The sequence below is a fragment of the Ranitomeya imitator genome, chromosome 6 (assembly GCF_032444005.1).
Source record: "Ranitomeya imitator isolate aRanImi1 chromosome 6, aRanImi1.pri, whole genome shotgun sequence".
Lineage (NCBI taxonomy): Eukaryota > Metazoa > Chordata > Amphibia > Anura > Dendrobatidae > Ranitomeya > Ranitomeya imitator.
In genome coordinates, this window is record NC_091287.1 from 254,880,709 (window position 1) to 254,899,054 (window position 18,346).

Below are 18,346 nucleotides of genomic sequence, written 5' to 3' on the forward strand. Positions count from 1 at the left end.
GGCACGTCTATTAGATGCACCAATTCTGGCGCTTCTCCCGGCTCTTCCCACTTGCCCTGTAGCGGGGGCAAGTGGAGTTTATATTTGTGGAATTGATGTCACCATTGTATTGTCCAGTGACATCAAGATTTAGTAATGGAGAGGCGTCTATAAGATACCAATCCATTACTAATCCTATAGTTGTATGGTAAATAAACACACAGCAAGTATAAAGTCTTTCATTAGAAATAAGACAAGTGACCTTGGTGACTTCTCCTCTAGCATACAATGTCATGGTGCAGCACTGAGCTCAGAGTTTACTGTGAGAAATTTCTTGAGATGAAGTCTCTGAACTCAGCACTGCACCGAAATGCTTTAAATAAAAAAAAAAAAGACTAGGGTTCCCCTATATTTTTTATAACTAGCCAGGCAAAACTCAGTTGGGGGTTGCAACCCTCAGCTGTCAGCGTTTTTTCATTATTTAAATTAATTATAAAAAAAAAGGTTTAGGGTCCCCCCCACTTTTAGCAACTTGTCAAGCTAAAGTAGGCACCTGGCTCTTCCCACTTGCCCTGTCGTGGTGGCAAGTGGGGCTTATATTTGTGGGGTTGATATCACCTTTATATTGTCTGGTGACATCACGCCCACCTTCAATAGGACACCTATCAATTACTAATCCTATAGTTACATTGTAAAGGAACACACACCGTTAACAGTCTTTTAATTGATAGAATGACACAGACTCCTTTAATGATTCTAAATTAAACCATATTCACGTCATCACCCAGTCCACAAAAGGCATGGTCTCCTGTAATAAAACTAAAATAGAAGACAACCATATTCCTCACCTGTTCGCCGTTCTGTCCCTCTCTGTCTGGGGATAAACAGTTTTCAACCTGGATGGTGCCAAGATGCGACCATCCAGGCTTAGAACCACTGATGAATGAGTTGCTGTGAGCGCAGTGTCAATGACTAGCGGTGACTTGATCAAGGTTACTGCAGGTCACAGAGGTTGCGTTCCCAGCTGGGACCCTGAACCGCAGAGATCACTGCTAGCACAATGAGAAAGTCTCTCACGATGCAGCGTTGAGTTCACCGGGAGAAATTTCTCCCTGTTGAACTCACCGCTGCACCGTGAGGATTTTTCTCGCTGCGAGCAGTGATCTCACCGAGGTCACCGCAGGTCATTGGCCCGACCCTCAGTGATAGGTGGTAACCTCAATGACGTCACCATTAGTCACTGACGCTGCTCATTCCTCAGTGGTTTTCAACCTGGACAGTCACTTCTTGGTACCGTTCAGGTTGAAAACTGTCTATTCCCAGACATGGATTATGTCGTGGGACAGAACGACGGATAGATGAGGGATATTGTTTTTAATTTTTTGTTACAGGAGACGAGGGATTCAATAAAATGGGCGCTAGGTGAGTATCATGAGGTTTGTTATTTTTAAGTTACTTTTTTTTTTATTTTTGTTTTATTTCAAATAAAAGACTTTATACTTGCTGTGTGTTTATTTACCATTCAACTATAGGATTAGGAATGGATAGGTGTCCACTGAAGCAAGTTCAGTAAGAACATGGGAGAAGATGTAAACCTTTCAATGCCCGAGTATTAAAATAATAATAACAATATCAATTTTATAGTAAATTTGATATAGAAAATTCTAACGTTGCCGCTAAATTGTTTCAGCTCTGCTGAAGTATTTGGGATTTGTCTGATGAGCAGATTGTGGACTCTTTCCTGTAGTCGTCAGCTGATGTATGAATATAGTAAGGGGCATTTGCTTTAACTCCAGATCAGTACAAAGTATTATAATGTATAAATAGTTACTCAACCTATTATTAAATAGACCACAGAAAGGATGAATTGAAGTTTAGATGACTGGTTTAGTGAAAATTCTTAGCATCCACTGATGAGCTCATATCTGTCATCACCTTTTTCAATAAAAACTGCTTACATTAGAAAATAGATATCTTAGACCTGATAAGAATGCTGAATTTACTTAAAAATTCCATGTCAGAATGGCTGTGTTATGGTTTCTGAAAGGTTTACTGAATCTCAACCCACCTAGCTTGGTTGACAGCTCCTCGGTGTTTCTCCTGCTGCTGACATCTCGCACTTGTTTCGTACAAGCTCGGTGCGCTGAGATTTGAATACGCTTGGACTGATGAGCTACTGCATTGCATTGTATAACTGAACTCAAAAGGGTCATCTAAATATCACCATTATGCAGTCATTGTGACACGGATTTTCAAAGTAAGCATACTTGTCTCATTAGGTTAAATATATCTATTTAATATTGTATGCTGTTTTGCCCTGGAAAATCTGGTGAGAAAACCAATTTCATTTGAAACAATGTAAAGCAGGTAGGTCTAAGTGTGTCTTTCAGGTAATACATTCAGTTTAGTCAAACTTTTGTCTCACCTACAAGGATTTGTCTTTCTGTTGTATCTTGTAGTTTCTTCCTATCTATACTCCATCTGAAGAAGAGAAGAGGAACCCTGCTCTGTATGCAAACAACGTAAGACATGTAATGGCAAAGTATGTACCACAAATTTCTTTTATCCTATTTGTTTGTGTTTCCTGTGTTTGTTTGTTTTTTTGTTTTTTTTTAAATAACATTGCATTGACTATAATTCACTCACTATTTTTGGTTTAATTGATGCAATGTTTGCACCCGCCCTCTGACTGAACAGTCACAGCCAGGAGACCGGGAAGATGGCGGCGCTCAGCGGTGGAACGGGACAGACAGGTGAGTATAGTAAGTGCTAGGGGGCCTGAGCTGGCGGCGATACCGGCACCTGACCCCCACAGCACGCCGGTGTCCCCGCCTGCTCAGGCCCCCCAGCACTCGGCGCCGAGCGGGTCAGAGGCAGTATGGGGACGCAGGATGGAGCAGCACATAAGGATGGGGACGCAGGATGGAGCAGCCCATAAGGATGGGGACGCAGGATGGGAGCAGCACATAACAGGATGGGGACGCAGGATGGGAGCAGCACATGAGAGGATGGGGGCGCAGGATGGAGCAGCACATACCAGGATGGGGACGCAGGATGGAGCAGCACATGACAGGATGGGGACGCAGGATGGAGCAGCACATGACAGGATGGGGATGCAGGATGGAGCAGCACATAAGGATGGGGACGCAGGATGGGAGCAGCACATGACAGGATGGGGACGCAGGATGGAGCAGCACATGACAGGATGGGGACGCAGGATGGAGCAGCACATAAGGATGGGGACGCAGGATGGGAGCAGCACATAACAGGATGGGAGCAGCACATGACAGGATGGGGACGCAGGATGGAGTAGCACATACCAGGATGGGGACGCAGGATGGAGCAGCACATGACAGGATGGGGACGCAGGATGGAGCATCACATGACAGGATGGGGGACGCAGGATGGAGCAGCACATGACAGGATGGGGACGCAGGATGGAGCAGCACATAAGGATGGGGACGCAGGATGGGAGCAGCACATGACAGGATGGGGACGCAGGATGGAGCAGCACATGACAGGATGGGGACGCAGGATGGAGCAGCACATAAGGATGGGGACGCAGGATGGGAGCAGCACATAACAGGATGGGGACGCAGGATGGGAGCAGCACATGACAGGATGGGGACGCAGGAAGGAGCAGCACATACCAGGATGGGGACGCAGGATGGAGCAGCACATGACAGGATGGGGACGCAGGATGGAGCAGCACATGACAGGATGGGGACGCAGGATGGAGCAGCACATGACAGGATGGGGACGCAGGATGGAGCAGCACATAAGGATGGGGACGCAGGATGGAGCAGCACATAAGGATGGGGACGCAGGATGGAGCAGCACATGACAGGATGGGGACGCAGGATGGAGCAGCACATAAGGATGGGGACGCAGGATGGGTGCAGCGCATGACAGGATGGGGACGCAGGATGGGAGCAGCGCATGACAGGATGGGGACGCAGGATGGGAGCAGCGCATGACAGGATGGGAACGCAGGATGGGAGCAGCTCATGACAGGATGGGGACGCAGGATGGGAGCAGCGCATGACAGGATGGGGACGCAGGATGGAGCAGCACATGACAAGATGGGGACGCAGGATGGAGCAGCACATAAGGATGGGGACGCAGGATGGAGCAGCACATAAGGATGGGGACGCAGGATGGAGCAGCACATAAGGATGGGGACGCAGGATGGGAGCAGCGCATCACAGGTTGGGAGCAGCGCATCACAGGATGGGGACGCAGGATGGGAGCAGCGCATGACAGGATGGGGACGCAGGATGGAGCAGCGCATGACAGGATGGGGACGCAGGATGGGAGCAGCACATGACAGAATGGAGGCGCAGGATGGAGCAGCACATGACAGGATGGGGACGCAGGATGGAGCAGCGCATGACAGGATGGGGACGCAGGATGGAGCAGCACATGACAGGATGGGGACGCAGGATGGAGCAGCACATGACAGGATGGGGACGCAGGATGGAGCAGCGCATGACAGGATGGGGACGCAGGATGGAGCAGCACATGACAGGATGGGGACGCAGGATGGAGCAGCACATGACAGGATGGGGACGCAGGATGGGAGCAGCACATCACAGGATGGGAGCAGCGCATCACAGGATGGGGACGCAGGATGGGAGCAGCGCATGAAAGGATGGGGACGCAGGATGGGAGCAGCGCATGACAGGATGGGGACGCAGGATGGAGCAGCACATGACAGGATGGGGACGCAGGATGGAGCAGCACATGACAGGATGGGGACGCAGGATGGAGCAGCACATGACAGGATGGGGACGCAGGATGGAGCAGCACATGACAGGATGGGGACGCAGGATGGAGCAGCACATAAGGATGGGGACGCAGGATGGAGCAGCACATAAGGATGGGGACGCAGGATGGAGCAGCACATAAGGATGGGGACGCAGGATGGAGCAGCACATAAGGATGGGGACGCAGGATGGGAGCAGCACATGACAGGATGGGGACACAGGATGGAGCAGCACATGACAGGATGGGGACGCAGGATGGAGCAGCACATGACAGGATGGGGACGCAGGATGGAGCAGCACATAAGGATGGGGACGCAGGATGGGTGCAGCGCATGACAGGATGGGGACGCAGGATGGGAGCAGCGCATCACAGGATGGGGACGCAGGATGGGAGCAGCGCATGACAGGATGGAGACGCAGGATGGGAGCAGCTCATGACAGGATGGGGACGCAGGATGGGAGCAGCGCATGACAGGATGGGGACGCAGGATGGAGCAGCACATGACAGGATGGGGACGCAGGATGGAGCAGCACATAAGGATGGGGACGCAGGATGGAGCAGCACATAAGGATGGGGACGCAGGATGGAGCAGCACATAAGGATGGGGACGCAGGATGGGAGCAGCGCATCACAGGTTGGGAGCAGCGCATCACAGGATGGGGACGCAGGATGGGAGCAGCGCATGACAGGATGGGGACGCAGGATGGAGCAGCACATGACAGGATGGGGACGCAGGATGGAGCAGCGCATGACAGGATGGGGACGCAGGATGGAGCAGCACATGACAGGATGGGGACGCAGGATGGAGCAGCACATGACAGGATGGGGACGCAGGATGGAGCATCACATGACAGGATGGGGGACGCAGGATGGAGCAGCACATGACAGGATGGGGACGCAGGATGGAGCAGCACATGACAGGATGGGGACGCAGGATGGAGCAGCATATGACAGGATGGGGACGCAGGATGGAGCAGCACATGACAGGATGGGGACGCAGGATGGAGCAGCACATAAGGATGGGGACGCAGGATGGGAGCAGCACATAACAGGATGGGGACGCAGGATGGGAGCAGCACATGACAGGATGGGGACGCAGGAAGGAGCAGCACATACCAGGATGGGGACGCAGGATGGAGCAGCACATGACAGGATGGGGACGCAGGATGGAGCAGCACATGACAGGATGGGGACGCAGGATGGAGCAGCACATGACAGGATGGGGACGCAGGATGGAGCAGCACATGACAGGATGGGGACGCAGGATGGAGCAGCACATAAGGATGGGGACACAGGATGGAGCAGCACATAAGGATGGGGACACAGGATGGAGCAGCACATGACAGGATGGGGACGCAGGATGGAGCAGCACATGACAGGATGGGGACGCAGGATGGAGCAGCACATAAGGATGGGGACGCAGGATGGGTGCAGCGCATGACAGGATGGGGACGCAGGATGGGAGCAGCGCATGACAGGATGGGGACGCAGGATGGGAGCAGCGCATGACAGGATGGGGACGCAGGATGGGAGCAGCTCATGACAGGATGGAGACGCAGGATGGGAGCAGCGCATGACAGGATGGGGACGCAGGATGGAGCAGCACATGACAGGATGGGGACGCAGGATGGAGCAGCACATGACAGGATGGGGACGCAGGATGGAGCAGCACATGACAGGATGGGGACGCAGGATGGGAGCAGCGCATCACAGGTTGGGAGCAGCGCATCACAGGATGGGGACGCAGGATGGGAGCAGCGCATGACAGGATGGGGACGCAGGATGGAGCAGCGCATGACAGGATGGGGACGCAGGATGGGAGCAGCACATGACAGAATGGAGGCGCAGGATGGAGCAGCACATGACAGGATGGGGACGCAGGATGGAGCAGCGCATGACAGGATGGGGACGCAGGATGGAGCAGCACATGACAGGATGGGGACGCAGGATGGAGCAGCACATGACAGGATGGGGACGCAGGATGGGAGCAGCACATCACAGGATGGGAGCAGCGCATCACAGGATGGGGACGCAGGATGGGAGCAGCGCATGAAAGGATGGGGACGCAGGATGGGAGCAGCGCATGACAGGATGGGGACGCAGGATGGAGCAGCACATGACAGGATGGGGATGCAGGATGGAGCAGCGCATGACAGGATGGGGACGCAGGATGGAGCAGCACATGACAGGATGGGGACGCAGGATGGAGCAGCACATACCAGGATGGAGACCATATACCAATATAAATGCTCGCCACCCGGGCGTAGAACGGGTTCAATAGCTAGTGTATATATATATATATATATATATATATATATATATATATATATATATATATATATATATATATATATATATATATATATATATATATATATATGTATGTATCTATATATATATATATATGTATGTATCTATATATATATACACACACACACACACACACACACACACACACACACACACACACACACACACACACACACACACACACACATATATATATATATATATATATATATATATATATATATATATACACACACACATATATATATAATTTTTTTTTTTTTTTACCCTTTTATACAAATAGACATCGCTGGAAGTAAATAGATGAACCACAACTGCTTGTGTCAATGTATACAAGATATAAATATAGCATGAGCAAGCTTTACCTACCTTGTTTAAGGTCCATTACCGTCTGTTTGTCTGTACCGGAAATCCCGCGTCGCTGATTGGTCGTGCCTGGCCAGCCATTACCAATCAGCGACAGGCTTTACTATTGATGCTGCCTATGCCACACCAATAGTAAAAAGATATAATGTTAAAAATAATTTAATTTTATTCTCACCTTCCGGCCGCCCCCAAAGCCTTCCCCATCCTCGCGATGCTCTCGGCAGCTCTGTTTCCAGTTGCGCAGTTTCGCAATGCTTTGCGAAATGACCCCAGATGACGTAGAATCACACGAGACCGCTACGTCATCACGGGTTATTGCCGCAAAGCATCACTGGGAATGGACCTGGCGAGAGCATCGCTAACTCCTGGGCTGGATCCAGGGGCCGCCGGAAGGTGAGTATATAACTATTTTTTATTTTAATTATTTTTTTTTTAACAGGGGTATGGAGCCCACCCTGCTATATGCTACGTGGGCTGTGCTATATGCTACGTGGGCTGTGTTATATACTCAGTGGCTGCGCTATATACTACGTGGCTGCTATATACTACGTGACTGTGCTATACACTATGTGGGCTGTGCCTGTGCTATATACTACGTGCCTGTGCTATATACTACGTGGCTGTGCTATATACTACGTGGCTGTGCTATATACTACGTGGCTGTGCTATATACTACGTGGCTGTGCTATATACTACGTGGCTGTGCTATATACTACGTGGCTGTGCTTTATACTACGTGGCTGTGCTATATACTACGTGGCTGTGCTATATACTACGTGGCTGTGCTATATACTACGTGGCTGTGCTATATACTACGTGGCTGTGCTATATACTACGTGCACTGGGCTGTTATATACTATGTGGGCTGTTATATACTATGTGGACTGGGCTGTTATATACTATGTGGGCTGTCTTATATACTATGTGGATTGTGCTATATACTACGTGCACTGGGCTGTTATATACTATGTGGGCTGTTATATGCTACGTGGACTGGGCTGTTATATACTATGTGGGCTGTTATATACTATGTGGGCTGTCTTATATACTATGTGGGCTGTCTTATATACTATGTGGGCTGTCTTATATACTACGTGGCTGTGCTATATACTATGTGGATTGTGCTATATACTACGTGCACTGGGCTGTTATATACTATGTGGGCTGTTATATACTACGTGGACTGGGCTGTTATATACTATGTGGGCTGTCTTATATACTACGTGGCTGTGCTATATACTATGTGGATTGTGCTATATACTACGTGCACTGGGCTGTTATATACTATGTGGGCTGTTATATACTATGTGGGCTGTTATATACTATGTGGGCTGTCTTATATACTATGTGGGCTGTCTTATATACTATGTGGCTGTGCTATATACTACGTGGACTGTACTATATACTACGTGGCTTGTGCTATATACTACGTGCACTGTGCTATATACTATGTGGGCTATGTTATATACTACGTGTACTGTGTTATATACTACTTGGACTGTACTATATACTACGTGGATTGTGCTATATACTACGTGGCTGTTATAGAATTCGTTGACTACTATATACTACGTGGGCTGTGTTATATGCTACATGGGCTGGGTTATATGCTACGTGGGCTGTTAGATACTACATGGCTGTGCTATATGCTATGTGGCTGTTATATACTATGTGGCTGTGCTATATGCTACGTGGGCTGTGTTATATGCTACGTGGCTGTGCTATATGCTACATGGGCTGTGCTTTATGCTACGTGGGCTGTTATATGCTACATTTACTGAACAAGTTCTGCAATACATCTTCTAGAATACCCGATGCGTTAGAATCGGGCCACCATCTAGTCTATATATATAATTGTCTAAGGGTCTGTTTGTCTGTAGCCAAAATCCTGCGTCTCTGATTGGTCGCGCCCGGCCGGCCTCTACCAATCAGAGTTCATAAATAAACTACATACATATACTAGAATAAGAATAACACGAAGGACAGTGTGTGAGGAAGAGAATAACATGGAGGACAGTCTGTGAGGGAGAGAATAACATGTAGGACAGTCTGTGAGGGATAGCATAACATGGAGGACAGTCTGTGAGGGAGAGCATAAGCTGGAGGACAGTTTGTGAGGGAGAAAATAACATGGACAGTCTGTGAGGGAGAGAACAACATGGAGGACAGTGTGTAAGGGAGAGAATAAAAATTTTCCCCGTTTTTAAGTTTATCATATGGTAGAATAAATGGTGTCTTTGAAAACTGTAAGTCATCCTGTAGAAAACAAGCTGTCATACAGCGATAGATGACAAATAAAGTTTTGACTCTTAAAATAAACAGGAAAAAAACAATGGCAGTGTGTCCAATGGGTTAAAACATAAATGTAAGCACCAATGTTTATATGAATACTAGATGGTGGCCAGATTCTAGCGCTTCAGGTATCTACTATATAATCGTCTAATTTTGTCTGTTTGTCTGTAACGGAAATCCCACATCACTGATTGGTCTAGCCAGCTGCCCGCGACCAATCAGCGACTGGCGCAGTCCGGCCACGAATTGGCTCGGGATTTGAACCACGCTTCGCTGATAATGTATATATTTTACCCGGAAAATCCTGTGTATTCATTGCATTATTCTTAAATCTTAATAAATGAACTACATACATATTCTAGAATACCCGATGAGTTAGAATTGGACTACCATCTAGTATCCTATATTTTACCCTTCGCCACGACAGCACCCATGTATTATCATATGGGGTGCTGTCGTGGACTCATTAAAAGAGCATTACCGGTACGTAATCCGGCTTTTTACCCTTCGCCACGACAGCACCCCACATGATAATACATGGGTGCTGTCGTGGACTCATTAAAAGAGCATTACCGGTACGTAATCCGGCTTATTCAGCTATGTGCGTAAACTAAATAATAAAATGTTTTGTGTGAATATAGGGACTTTTCAATGATATTTTCAACTTTTAACAATCCATTTTTGTTAAATTCCTCGACAATATCCTGATCGAGTGTCCTAATTCACGGATCTCTGCTTATCTGATGTAAGACAGTGGAAATTTAACAAGTGTTCTATTTCACCGCACATGGATGTGTGAATGTGGCCTAAAAGATGAGGCTAATGACTGTTGCATTTCAATCTATTAATTCAAAATGCTATTATGGGATAATTTATAGGGATGAGCGAATGTGCTCGGTGATACTCGGATATAGCTCGAGTATCTGGGTTCTCGGATGTGCTCGGCACTTGAGCATTGGCTGGTGCTCGAGTTAAAGCTTGATTCCTTGCCATTCCTGTTTGGCATCTGTTACACAGCCAGTAAGCATGCGGGGATTGTCGGCCAGTCACTGTAATGCCGTAGCCATCTTGGTAGTCACACAACTGCGATTGGCTGGCCACATTACCTCATTAGAGGTTATTAAAGGACATGTACCACCACACCTAGGTCACTAATGCAATTGCACAGCTCAGGGACAGTTCTGTTTGGAGGAAGTGAGCAGTTATAGAGACCTGTGTGTGCACAGTTTAACAAATCAGAGTCCTCTAGTGTTGATATTGGTGCTGATGTTGAACCATCAAACTAACAGTCCATCTAAGGGCTAATTCTGTGCTTTGCTGTTAGTATCAGATACATTCTGCATTTAGCCTAGGGACAGTTGAAGGAGCAGGGAGATGGCAGAATACAGTCTCTAGGCAGGACTTAGGGCTTTGCAGTCCATTGCTAAATATATAGCTGCTGCACTTGACCACATTTTTTTTTTTTTTTTTTTTTGGGGGGGGGGGGAATTGACTATATTGTCATCCTTACAGTTTAACCTGGTTAGTGTTACGGTGATATGTAACACTTTAAAAAAATTCACTTTTTTTCCTAGATTGAATTAGTCATCCATAGCGTCTAATGTGGTTGGTTTTACATTACAGTGGTATATGAAACTGCAAAAAAAAAGTTCACACATTTTTATTCTGAATGCAATTAGTCATCCAATCAGTTTTAACCTGCTTTGTGTAAAATTATGATGGTTTTAAAATTTGTAAATCAAAAAGGAGGAATTCAACGCGGAAACTTGTCTGCATTTAAAACTTCGCTTTTAATTAAGCCATATAAAATGCGCCATAAAGAACTACTGTAGTAGGTAGTTGTACAGTACAAAAAAGGAGGTCACTGACCTACGCGTTTTGACAGAATGTCTTAATCATGGTCTATTTGCTGACTGAAAAACAAGCATTTTAAATGAGAAAATATCAAATGGTAGGCGTGACCACTCCGTGACCTAATATCCTGTGAAGCAAAAAGTGCCAGGTGAAAAAAGGAGTTATAAATGCTCATACAATATATAACACACATATTCAAATCAGAGGACAAATATACATAACAGATAGCAATAAACTCGTAACCATGTGAGAGGACTAATATTAGAATCAAATCCTGTCTCAAATTTAACCCAATAGGATACCTAGTATCCAACATAAAAATCCAAAATTACTCTCTACTGAGTAATTTTCTTTTATAATCTCCCTCCCCGTTGGGGTTTGTAAACTTTTTCTATTCCCATAAACTTTAAACTGGAGACATCTCCACCATGGCATCTTGAAAAATGTTTGGAGACATTAGAGCAACTAACCACATCAGACAAATGTCTGCTTATCCGTATTTTTAATTGTCCCGTAGTGCAACCCAAATTACTGGATCTTACATGTGGTACATTCCACCAAATAAATTACCCACGGTATGTTGCGGTTTATGAAATTTTAATATCGGAAAGCTGCGGTTATTTTTAGAAGATGTAAAATTGTTGGTTTTGGTGACCTGTGTGCATACTTCACAGCTTTTTGCTCCGCACTTGAAAAAACCCTTGAGATCTAGCCATCCATCTTGGATATCGGTCAGATGCCTCTCACACAGCCAAACCAGATCTCCACTTTGCACTGACGAGGGGCAGTTCCCCCGTAACACAGTGTCTGCAAATTGAGATTCTGGTTTGGCTATTATCCTAAGTCATGTGACAAGGCTCGTTAAAGGGTCAACATTGACTTGCAAGATTGCTACTTTCAATATGTGGCACTAGAGTTCTAGTTCTCTTCCTCTCTGAAGAGACAATTTGCATAATTAGCATATTTTCCAGAGGAGCATTGGGGCTTCATCTCGGCATGCTTAGCATGTCAATCTCCGCAAGGAGAAATGATACTTCTTGCCTATGTGTGAGTAAACTTTTACTGTCCTTATTTTGTACCCGCTCCTTTTTCAAACAAACTATTGAAAATTTTAGCATACACAAATATGGGATAGAAAAGGAAATTGGGTAAAAGAAGGAAAGGGTATAGGGTAATTATATTTTATAATCTTTATTAGGGAACAAAACATGAAAGGGAAGGGAAGTCGTAGGAAAAGGGGAGAGGGAACAATAACCGTAACAAATATACTTAACATTAGTATTTATAATCATTAAAATGTGGTTAGGGATTTACAACTAAACGTTTCAAACAAAATTAAAAGGCCAGATACATTTCAAAATTAGAGAGAAACGGCGATATAACATATTCAAGAAGTAAAACTAAGCCAAGAATTCCCGTATTTTATAATAGGTGACATATGAATTAATCGCTATTGCATGGCTCCTTTCGTATGAGTTGTGCAACATAATGTTATCAGTGATATCACTCACAACTGGTACAGAATTTTCCTTCCACAAGGCAGCTATCGCATTTTTAGTAGCCAAAAGAATATGTACTATAGATTAATGTAACGGATTAGCAGAGCCATTTGAGGTGTTGAATCAATATTTTGTTTAGTAGTCTTATTAATGATTATAGAAATGTCTCCCTATAATGACTTGAGCTTAGGACATTCCCAAAGTACAGTACAGACCAAAACTTTGGACACAGCTTCTCATTTAAAGATTTTTCTGTATTTTCATGACTATGAAAATTGTACATTCAAACTGAAGGTATCAAAGCTATGAATTAACACATGTGAAATTATATACTTAACAAAAAATTGTGAAACAACTGAAATTATGTTTTATGTTCTAGGTTCTTCAAGGTAGCCACCTTTTGCTTTGATGACTGCTTTGCACACTCATGGCATATTAACACTTTTTTGTTAACTATATAATTCCACATGTGTTAATTCATAGTTTTGATGCCTTCAGTGTGAATGTATAATTTTCATATAATTAAATAAATAAGGCAGCACACTACGGCGCCAAAGCATGAAACATGAAAATTGAACTGCATTACTGCATTAGAAATATGAAAAAATGAGAGCGTTTAGCGCATAAATTGGCCAATTCATGTGTACCTGGAAGCCACATTAAGGCATCTCTCGTATACCAGGACCTACACTTTCCTTTCCTCGCTGAGAATAAACGTCTTCATCTGAATGGGAACCTACTGTGAATCCTCTTCTTAGACTAAATTTCTCTCTCTCTCTGTGGAGGGGTAATGGTCCTGCTGCGATTAAAACACCTGTGGCTAAGAGGCGGAGTGCTCAGTCCGAAGAAATTTTTTAAATTTGTACAATTTTCATAGTCATGAAAATACAGAAAAATCTTTAAATGAGAAGGTGTGTCCAAACTTTTGGTCTGTACTGTATATGAAGCAAATCGCCTTTTAGGCAGCAGCCTCCCCAACAATCAGAAGATTTATCTGGAAATATTCTAGCTAATTTAGCTTGAGTAAAATACCATCTTGATATCAATTTGAAAAAAGAATCATGTATTGATGCACAAATATTAGATGAGTAAGTTTAAAGGCCGATTGCCATTGCTCTGGTGTAACCCAAATATTAAGATCCTTTTCACAATTAAACATGAATGAGGATTGTTCAAATTCTAAGTTCAAATTTTGTACCCGCTCCTTGGCATTTTTTAAAAGACCAGTTTGGTCTTTTTAAATTTTTCCTTATATATGTCATTATAGAAGAAAGAATGTTTCTGTTTCTTAACATTTTTTTCCTGTAAACTTTAATTTCTTGTTGATTTTGAATATTCTATTGTCATTCCTTAAAGTGGACTAATTGTGATGACACCATTGTTCTCAGCAGCGATCTGGGATCCTTTCAGGGATCTTCCCCGTGCTGTTCTTTTTTCATTCAGCGTTTTTTCCATCCATTTCAACATCTTCACTGCCCTCCAGACCTCCTTGTAGGGTCTGCCGGAAAAAAGCTTGGATTTCCCATTGACTCCCATTATACTCGTTACGCGAAATGAGCATTAGGAATTGCTTAGTTTGACTAATGAGTATCCAAGTATTTTAGTGCTCTCTCATCCCTAATATTTTAAAAAGTATCTTCTATACCAGATAGCCCCTTTAAGAAACCTATTGCTGGCCATACACGCAAATGTAAGCCTCATAAACTATTGAAGACTCTTTCATAAGCTGTATAGAAATACATTGTGGTTTTGGACTTGCCAATAAATCAGGTCATTATGGAGAACTTAATGTTATTTTACAGACTCAAATGGTCTCTACTCTGTAAATTAGAGAAATGCAATTTAACAGCCCATTAGATAGTTTGCCGTGGAGAAAATGTTGCTTTTAGATATACAGTAACGGTGGTCATGCACCTTATCTCTGTACCAACCGCTATTTATTTTATAGTTTTTTGGTATTCCCATATCTGAATACCCATTATGTGGTTAACCTCCATCAAAATAAAAATGAAGTTCACCAAAAATCTCTGTTCATGGTGTAGCACCCTGCATGGTCTATAATATGACCCTAGCAGGTGTTGCAGTCTTAGTAAAAAGTAAAAAATAATTTAACAAAATTCCAAAGAAATGTATACAATTATATTTACACAAATTGTATAATATGTTGATTTACTTGTGTAGCTAATTAAAGTTCCCATTATTTCTTTCTCTTAAAGAGCCCTCGGTGTGTCCGTCACGGACTATACTTTTGAAGACTGCCAGCTGGCCTTAGCTGAAGGACAGCTCCGTCTCCCATCAGATACATCTCTTCTGGAATTTGCTAGACTGGTGAGAAGTCTGGGGTAGGTGCTTTTTTAAATGTATACTATTTGTCATACAGGTACAATGTAAGGTTGTGCGAAACCCTAGATTGCTTATGTCTTACCATGGCGGCATGTATTATTCTGATTTGTAAAAGTACAGCAGAAATAAGGCAGAGGTAGAAAACTCTATATAGGTCCAAACATTTGTGTTAGGCTGCCGTCACACTAGCAGTATTTGGTCAGTATTTTACATCAGTATGTGTAAGCCAAAACCAGGAGTGGAACAATTAGAGGAAAATTATAATAGAAACATATGCACTACTTCTGTATTTATCACCCACTCCAGGTTTTGGCTTACAAATACTGATGTAAAATACTGACCAAATACTGCTGGTGTGATGGCAACCTCAGACAGAACAAGCTGGGATCAAGTAAAGTATTTAAAAAGGTTAGTCGTTAACTACTAATTACTTTTTTTTTTATTTTCTTACAGCTTAAAACCAGAGAAGCTTGAAAAGGAATTGAAACAGTTCTCTGAAAGTGCTAAAAAAAGAAATGGGGAAAAAATAAACCTAAAGGAGTTTGCAGAGTATTTATCTGTTCCAGTAATGGAGAAATTAGAGGACCTATTTACTTTATTTGATGAGGTTTGACTTCATTTCTTATGTATGTTATATTTCATAATGTTGTGCAATGTCTGACTCTGCTGAAATGGGATTAATGACCTAAAAAAAAGCTAACCCGTATGTGATACCGTATATACTCGAGTATAAGCCGACCTGAGTATAAGCCGACCCCCCCCCCTAATTTTGCCACAAAAAACTGGGAAAACTTAATGACTCGAGTATAAGCCTAGGGTGGAAAATGCAGCAGCTACCGGTAAATGTCAAAAATAAAAATGGATACCAATAAAAGTAAAATTGAGGCATCAATAGGCTAACATATATACTCGAGTATAAGCCGACCCGAGTATAAGCCGACCCCCTAATTTTGCAACAAAAAACTGGGAAAACTAATTGACTCGAGTATAAGCCTAGGGTGGAAAATGCAGCAGCTACGGGTAAATGTTAAAAATAAAAATAGATACCAATAGAAGTAAAATTGAGGCATCAGTAGGTTAAGTGTTTTTGAATATCCATATTGAATCAAGAGCCCCATATAATGCTCTATACAGTTCACTATGGCCCCATAAGATGCTCCATACAAAATAGGCCCCATATAATGCTCCATACAGTTCACTATGGCCCCATAAGATGCTCCATATACAAATATTCCCCATATAATGCTCCATGCAGTGTTTTATGGCCCCATAAGATGCCCCATATAATGTTCCATGCAGTTCTTTATGGCCCCATAGATGCCCCATATAATGCTCCATGCTGTTATGGCCCCATATAATGCTCCATGCAGTTATGGCCCCATAGATGCCCCATATAATGCTCCATGCAGTTATGGCCCCATATAATGCTCTATGCAGTTATGGCCCCATAGATGCCCCATATAATGCTCCATGCAGTTATGGCCCCATATAATGCTCCATGCAGTTATGGCCCCATAGATGCCCCATATAATGCTCCATGCAGTTATGGCCCCATATAATGCTCCATGCAGTTATGGCCCCATAGATGCCCCATATAATACTCCATGCAGTTATGGCCCCATATAATGCTCCATGCAGTTATGGCCACATAGATGCCTCATAGATGCTCCATGCAGTTCTTGCTATGCATTGTGCCACATGTAATGCTGCTGCACTAAAAAAATAAAAAAATGACATACTCGCCTCTCGTCGCTGCTCCTCAGCGTCCCGGCTCTGCGCACTGACCGTTCAGGCAGAGGGCGGCGCGCACACGAATACGTCATCTCCGGGAGCGGCAGCTTCTTGCTTTAGTGAGCGGTCATATGGTACCGCTCATTACAGTAATGAATATGCGGCTCCACCCCTATGGGAGTGGAGTCCATATTCATAACTTTAATGAGCGGTACCAGTGACCGCTGAACAGGGGAAGAAGCTGCAGGCGCCCGAAGACCGTGGGACATGCAGGGACCAAGTCAGGAGCGCTGGGAGCAGGTGAGTATTTGACAGCCCCCGCTCCTCCTCACCCGACGACCCCCCCCCCCCCGCCTTCCATGACTTGAGTATAAGCCGAGAGGGGCACTTTCAGCCCATTTTTTTGGGCTGAAAATCTCGGCTTATACTCGAGTATATACGGTAAGTGTTTTTGAATATCCATATTGAATCAGGAGCCCCATATAATGCTCCATACAGTTCATGATGGGCCCCATAAGATGCTCCATACAAAATATGCCCCATTCAATGCTGCACAAATGCGGATTATGGCCCATAAGATGCTCCATACAGACATTTGCCCCATATAATGCTGCACAAATGCTGATTATGGCCACATAAGATGCTCCATACAGACATTTGCCCCATATAAAGCTGCACAAACATTGATTATTGCTCCATTTGCTGTTGCTGCGATAAAAAAAAAATCACATACTCACCTCTCATCGCTCAGGCCGCTGATACTTGCTATATTCACCTTTCCCCGTTCCAACGTCGCCGGCTGCCGCTGCGTCTTCCCTGTCCTCTGCACTGACTGTTCAGGCAGAGGGCGGCGCACACACTAATTGCGTCATCGCGCCCTCAGGCCTGAGCTTCAGCGCGGAGGACGGGGAAGATGCAGCGGCGGCCGGCGGCAGTGGAACGGGGAGCAGGTGAATTTTGCGCACTGGGTTATACTCACCTGCTCCTGGCGTGGTCCCTGGTTCCCCGGCGCTGGCAGCTTCTTCCTGTATTGAGCGGTAACTTGGTACCGCTCATTACAGTAATGAATATGCGGCTCCACTCCTATGGGAGTGGAGTCTGGTTCATATGATTACACAGCTGCTGCTCCACCTCCCCTGCAGACCCCTGGGTATGACTCGAGTATAAGCCGAGAGGGGCAATTTCAGCCTAAAAAAATGGGCTGA

The 18,346-nt window shown here is 44.7% G+C and overlaps 1 protein-coding gene across 1 annotated transcript in view; it reads left to right on the top strand.

Annotated features, from left to right (window-relative positions):
* The window catches only part of LPCAT1 (lysophosphatidylcholine acyltransferase 1), a 169,308-nt gene that overhangs the window by 132,595 nt on the left and 18,367 nt on the right, over positions 1-18,346 (top strand). Inside the window, exons 9-11 of the mRNA XM_069730585.1 lie at positions 2,439-2,521; positions 15,284-15,409; positions 15,864-16,017. Coding sequence (XP_069586686.1) covers positions 2,439-2,521; positions 15,284-15,409; positions 15,864-16,017 — 363 coding nt within the window. The remainder of the gene's footprint in view (positions 1-2,438; positions 2,522-15,283; positions 15,410-15,863; positions 16,018-18,346) is intronic.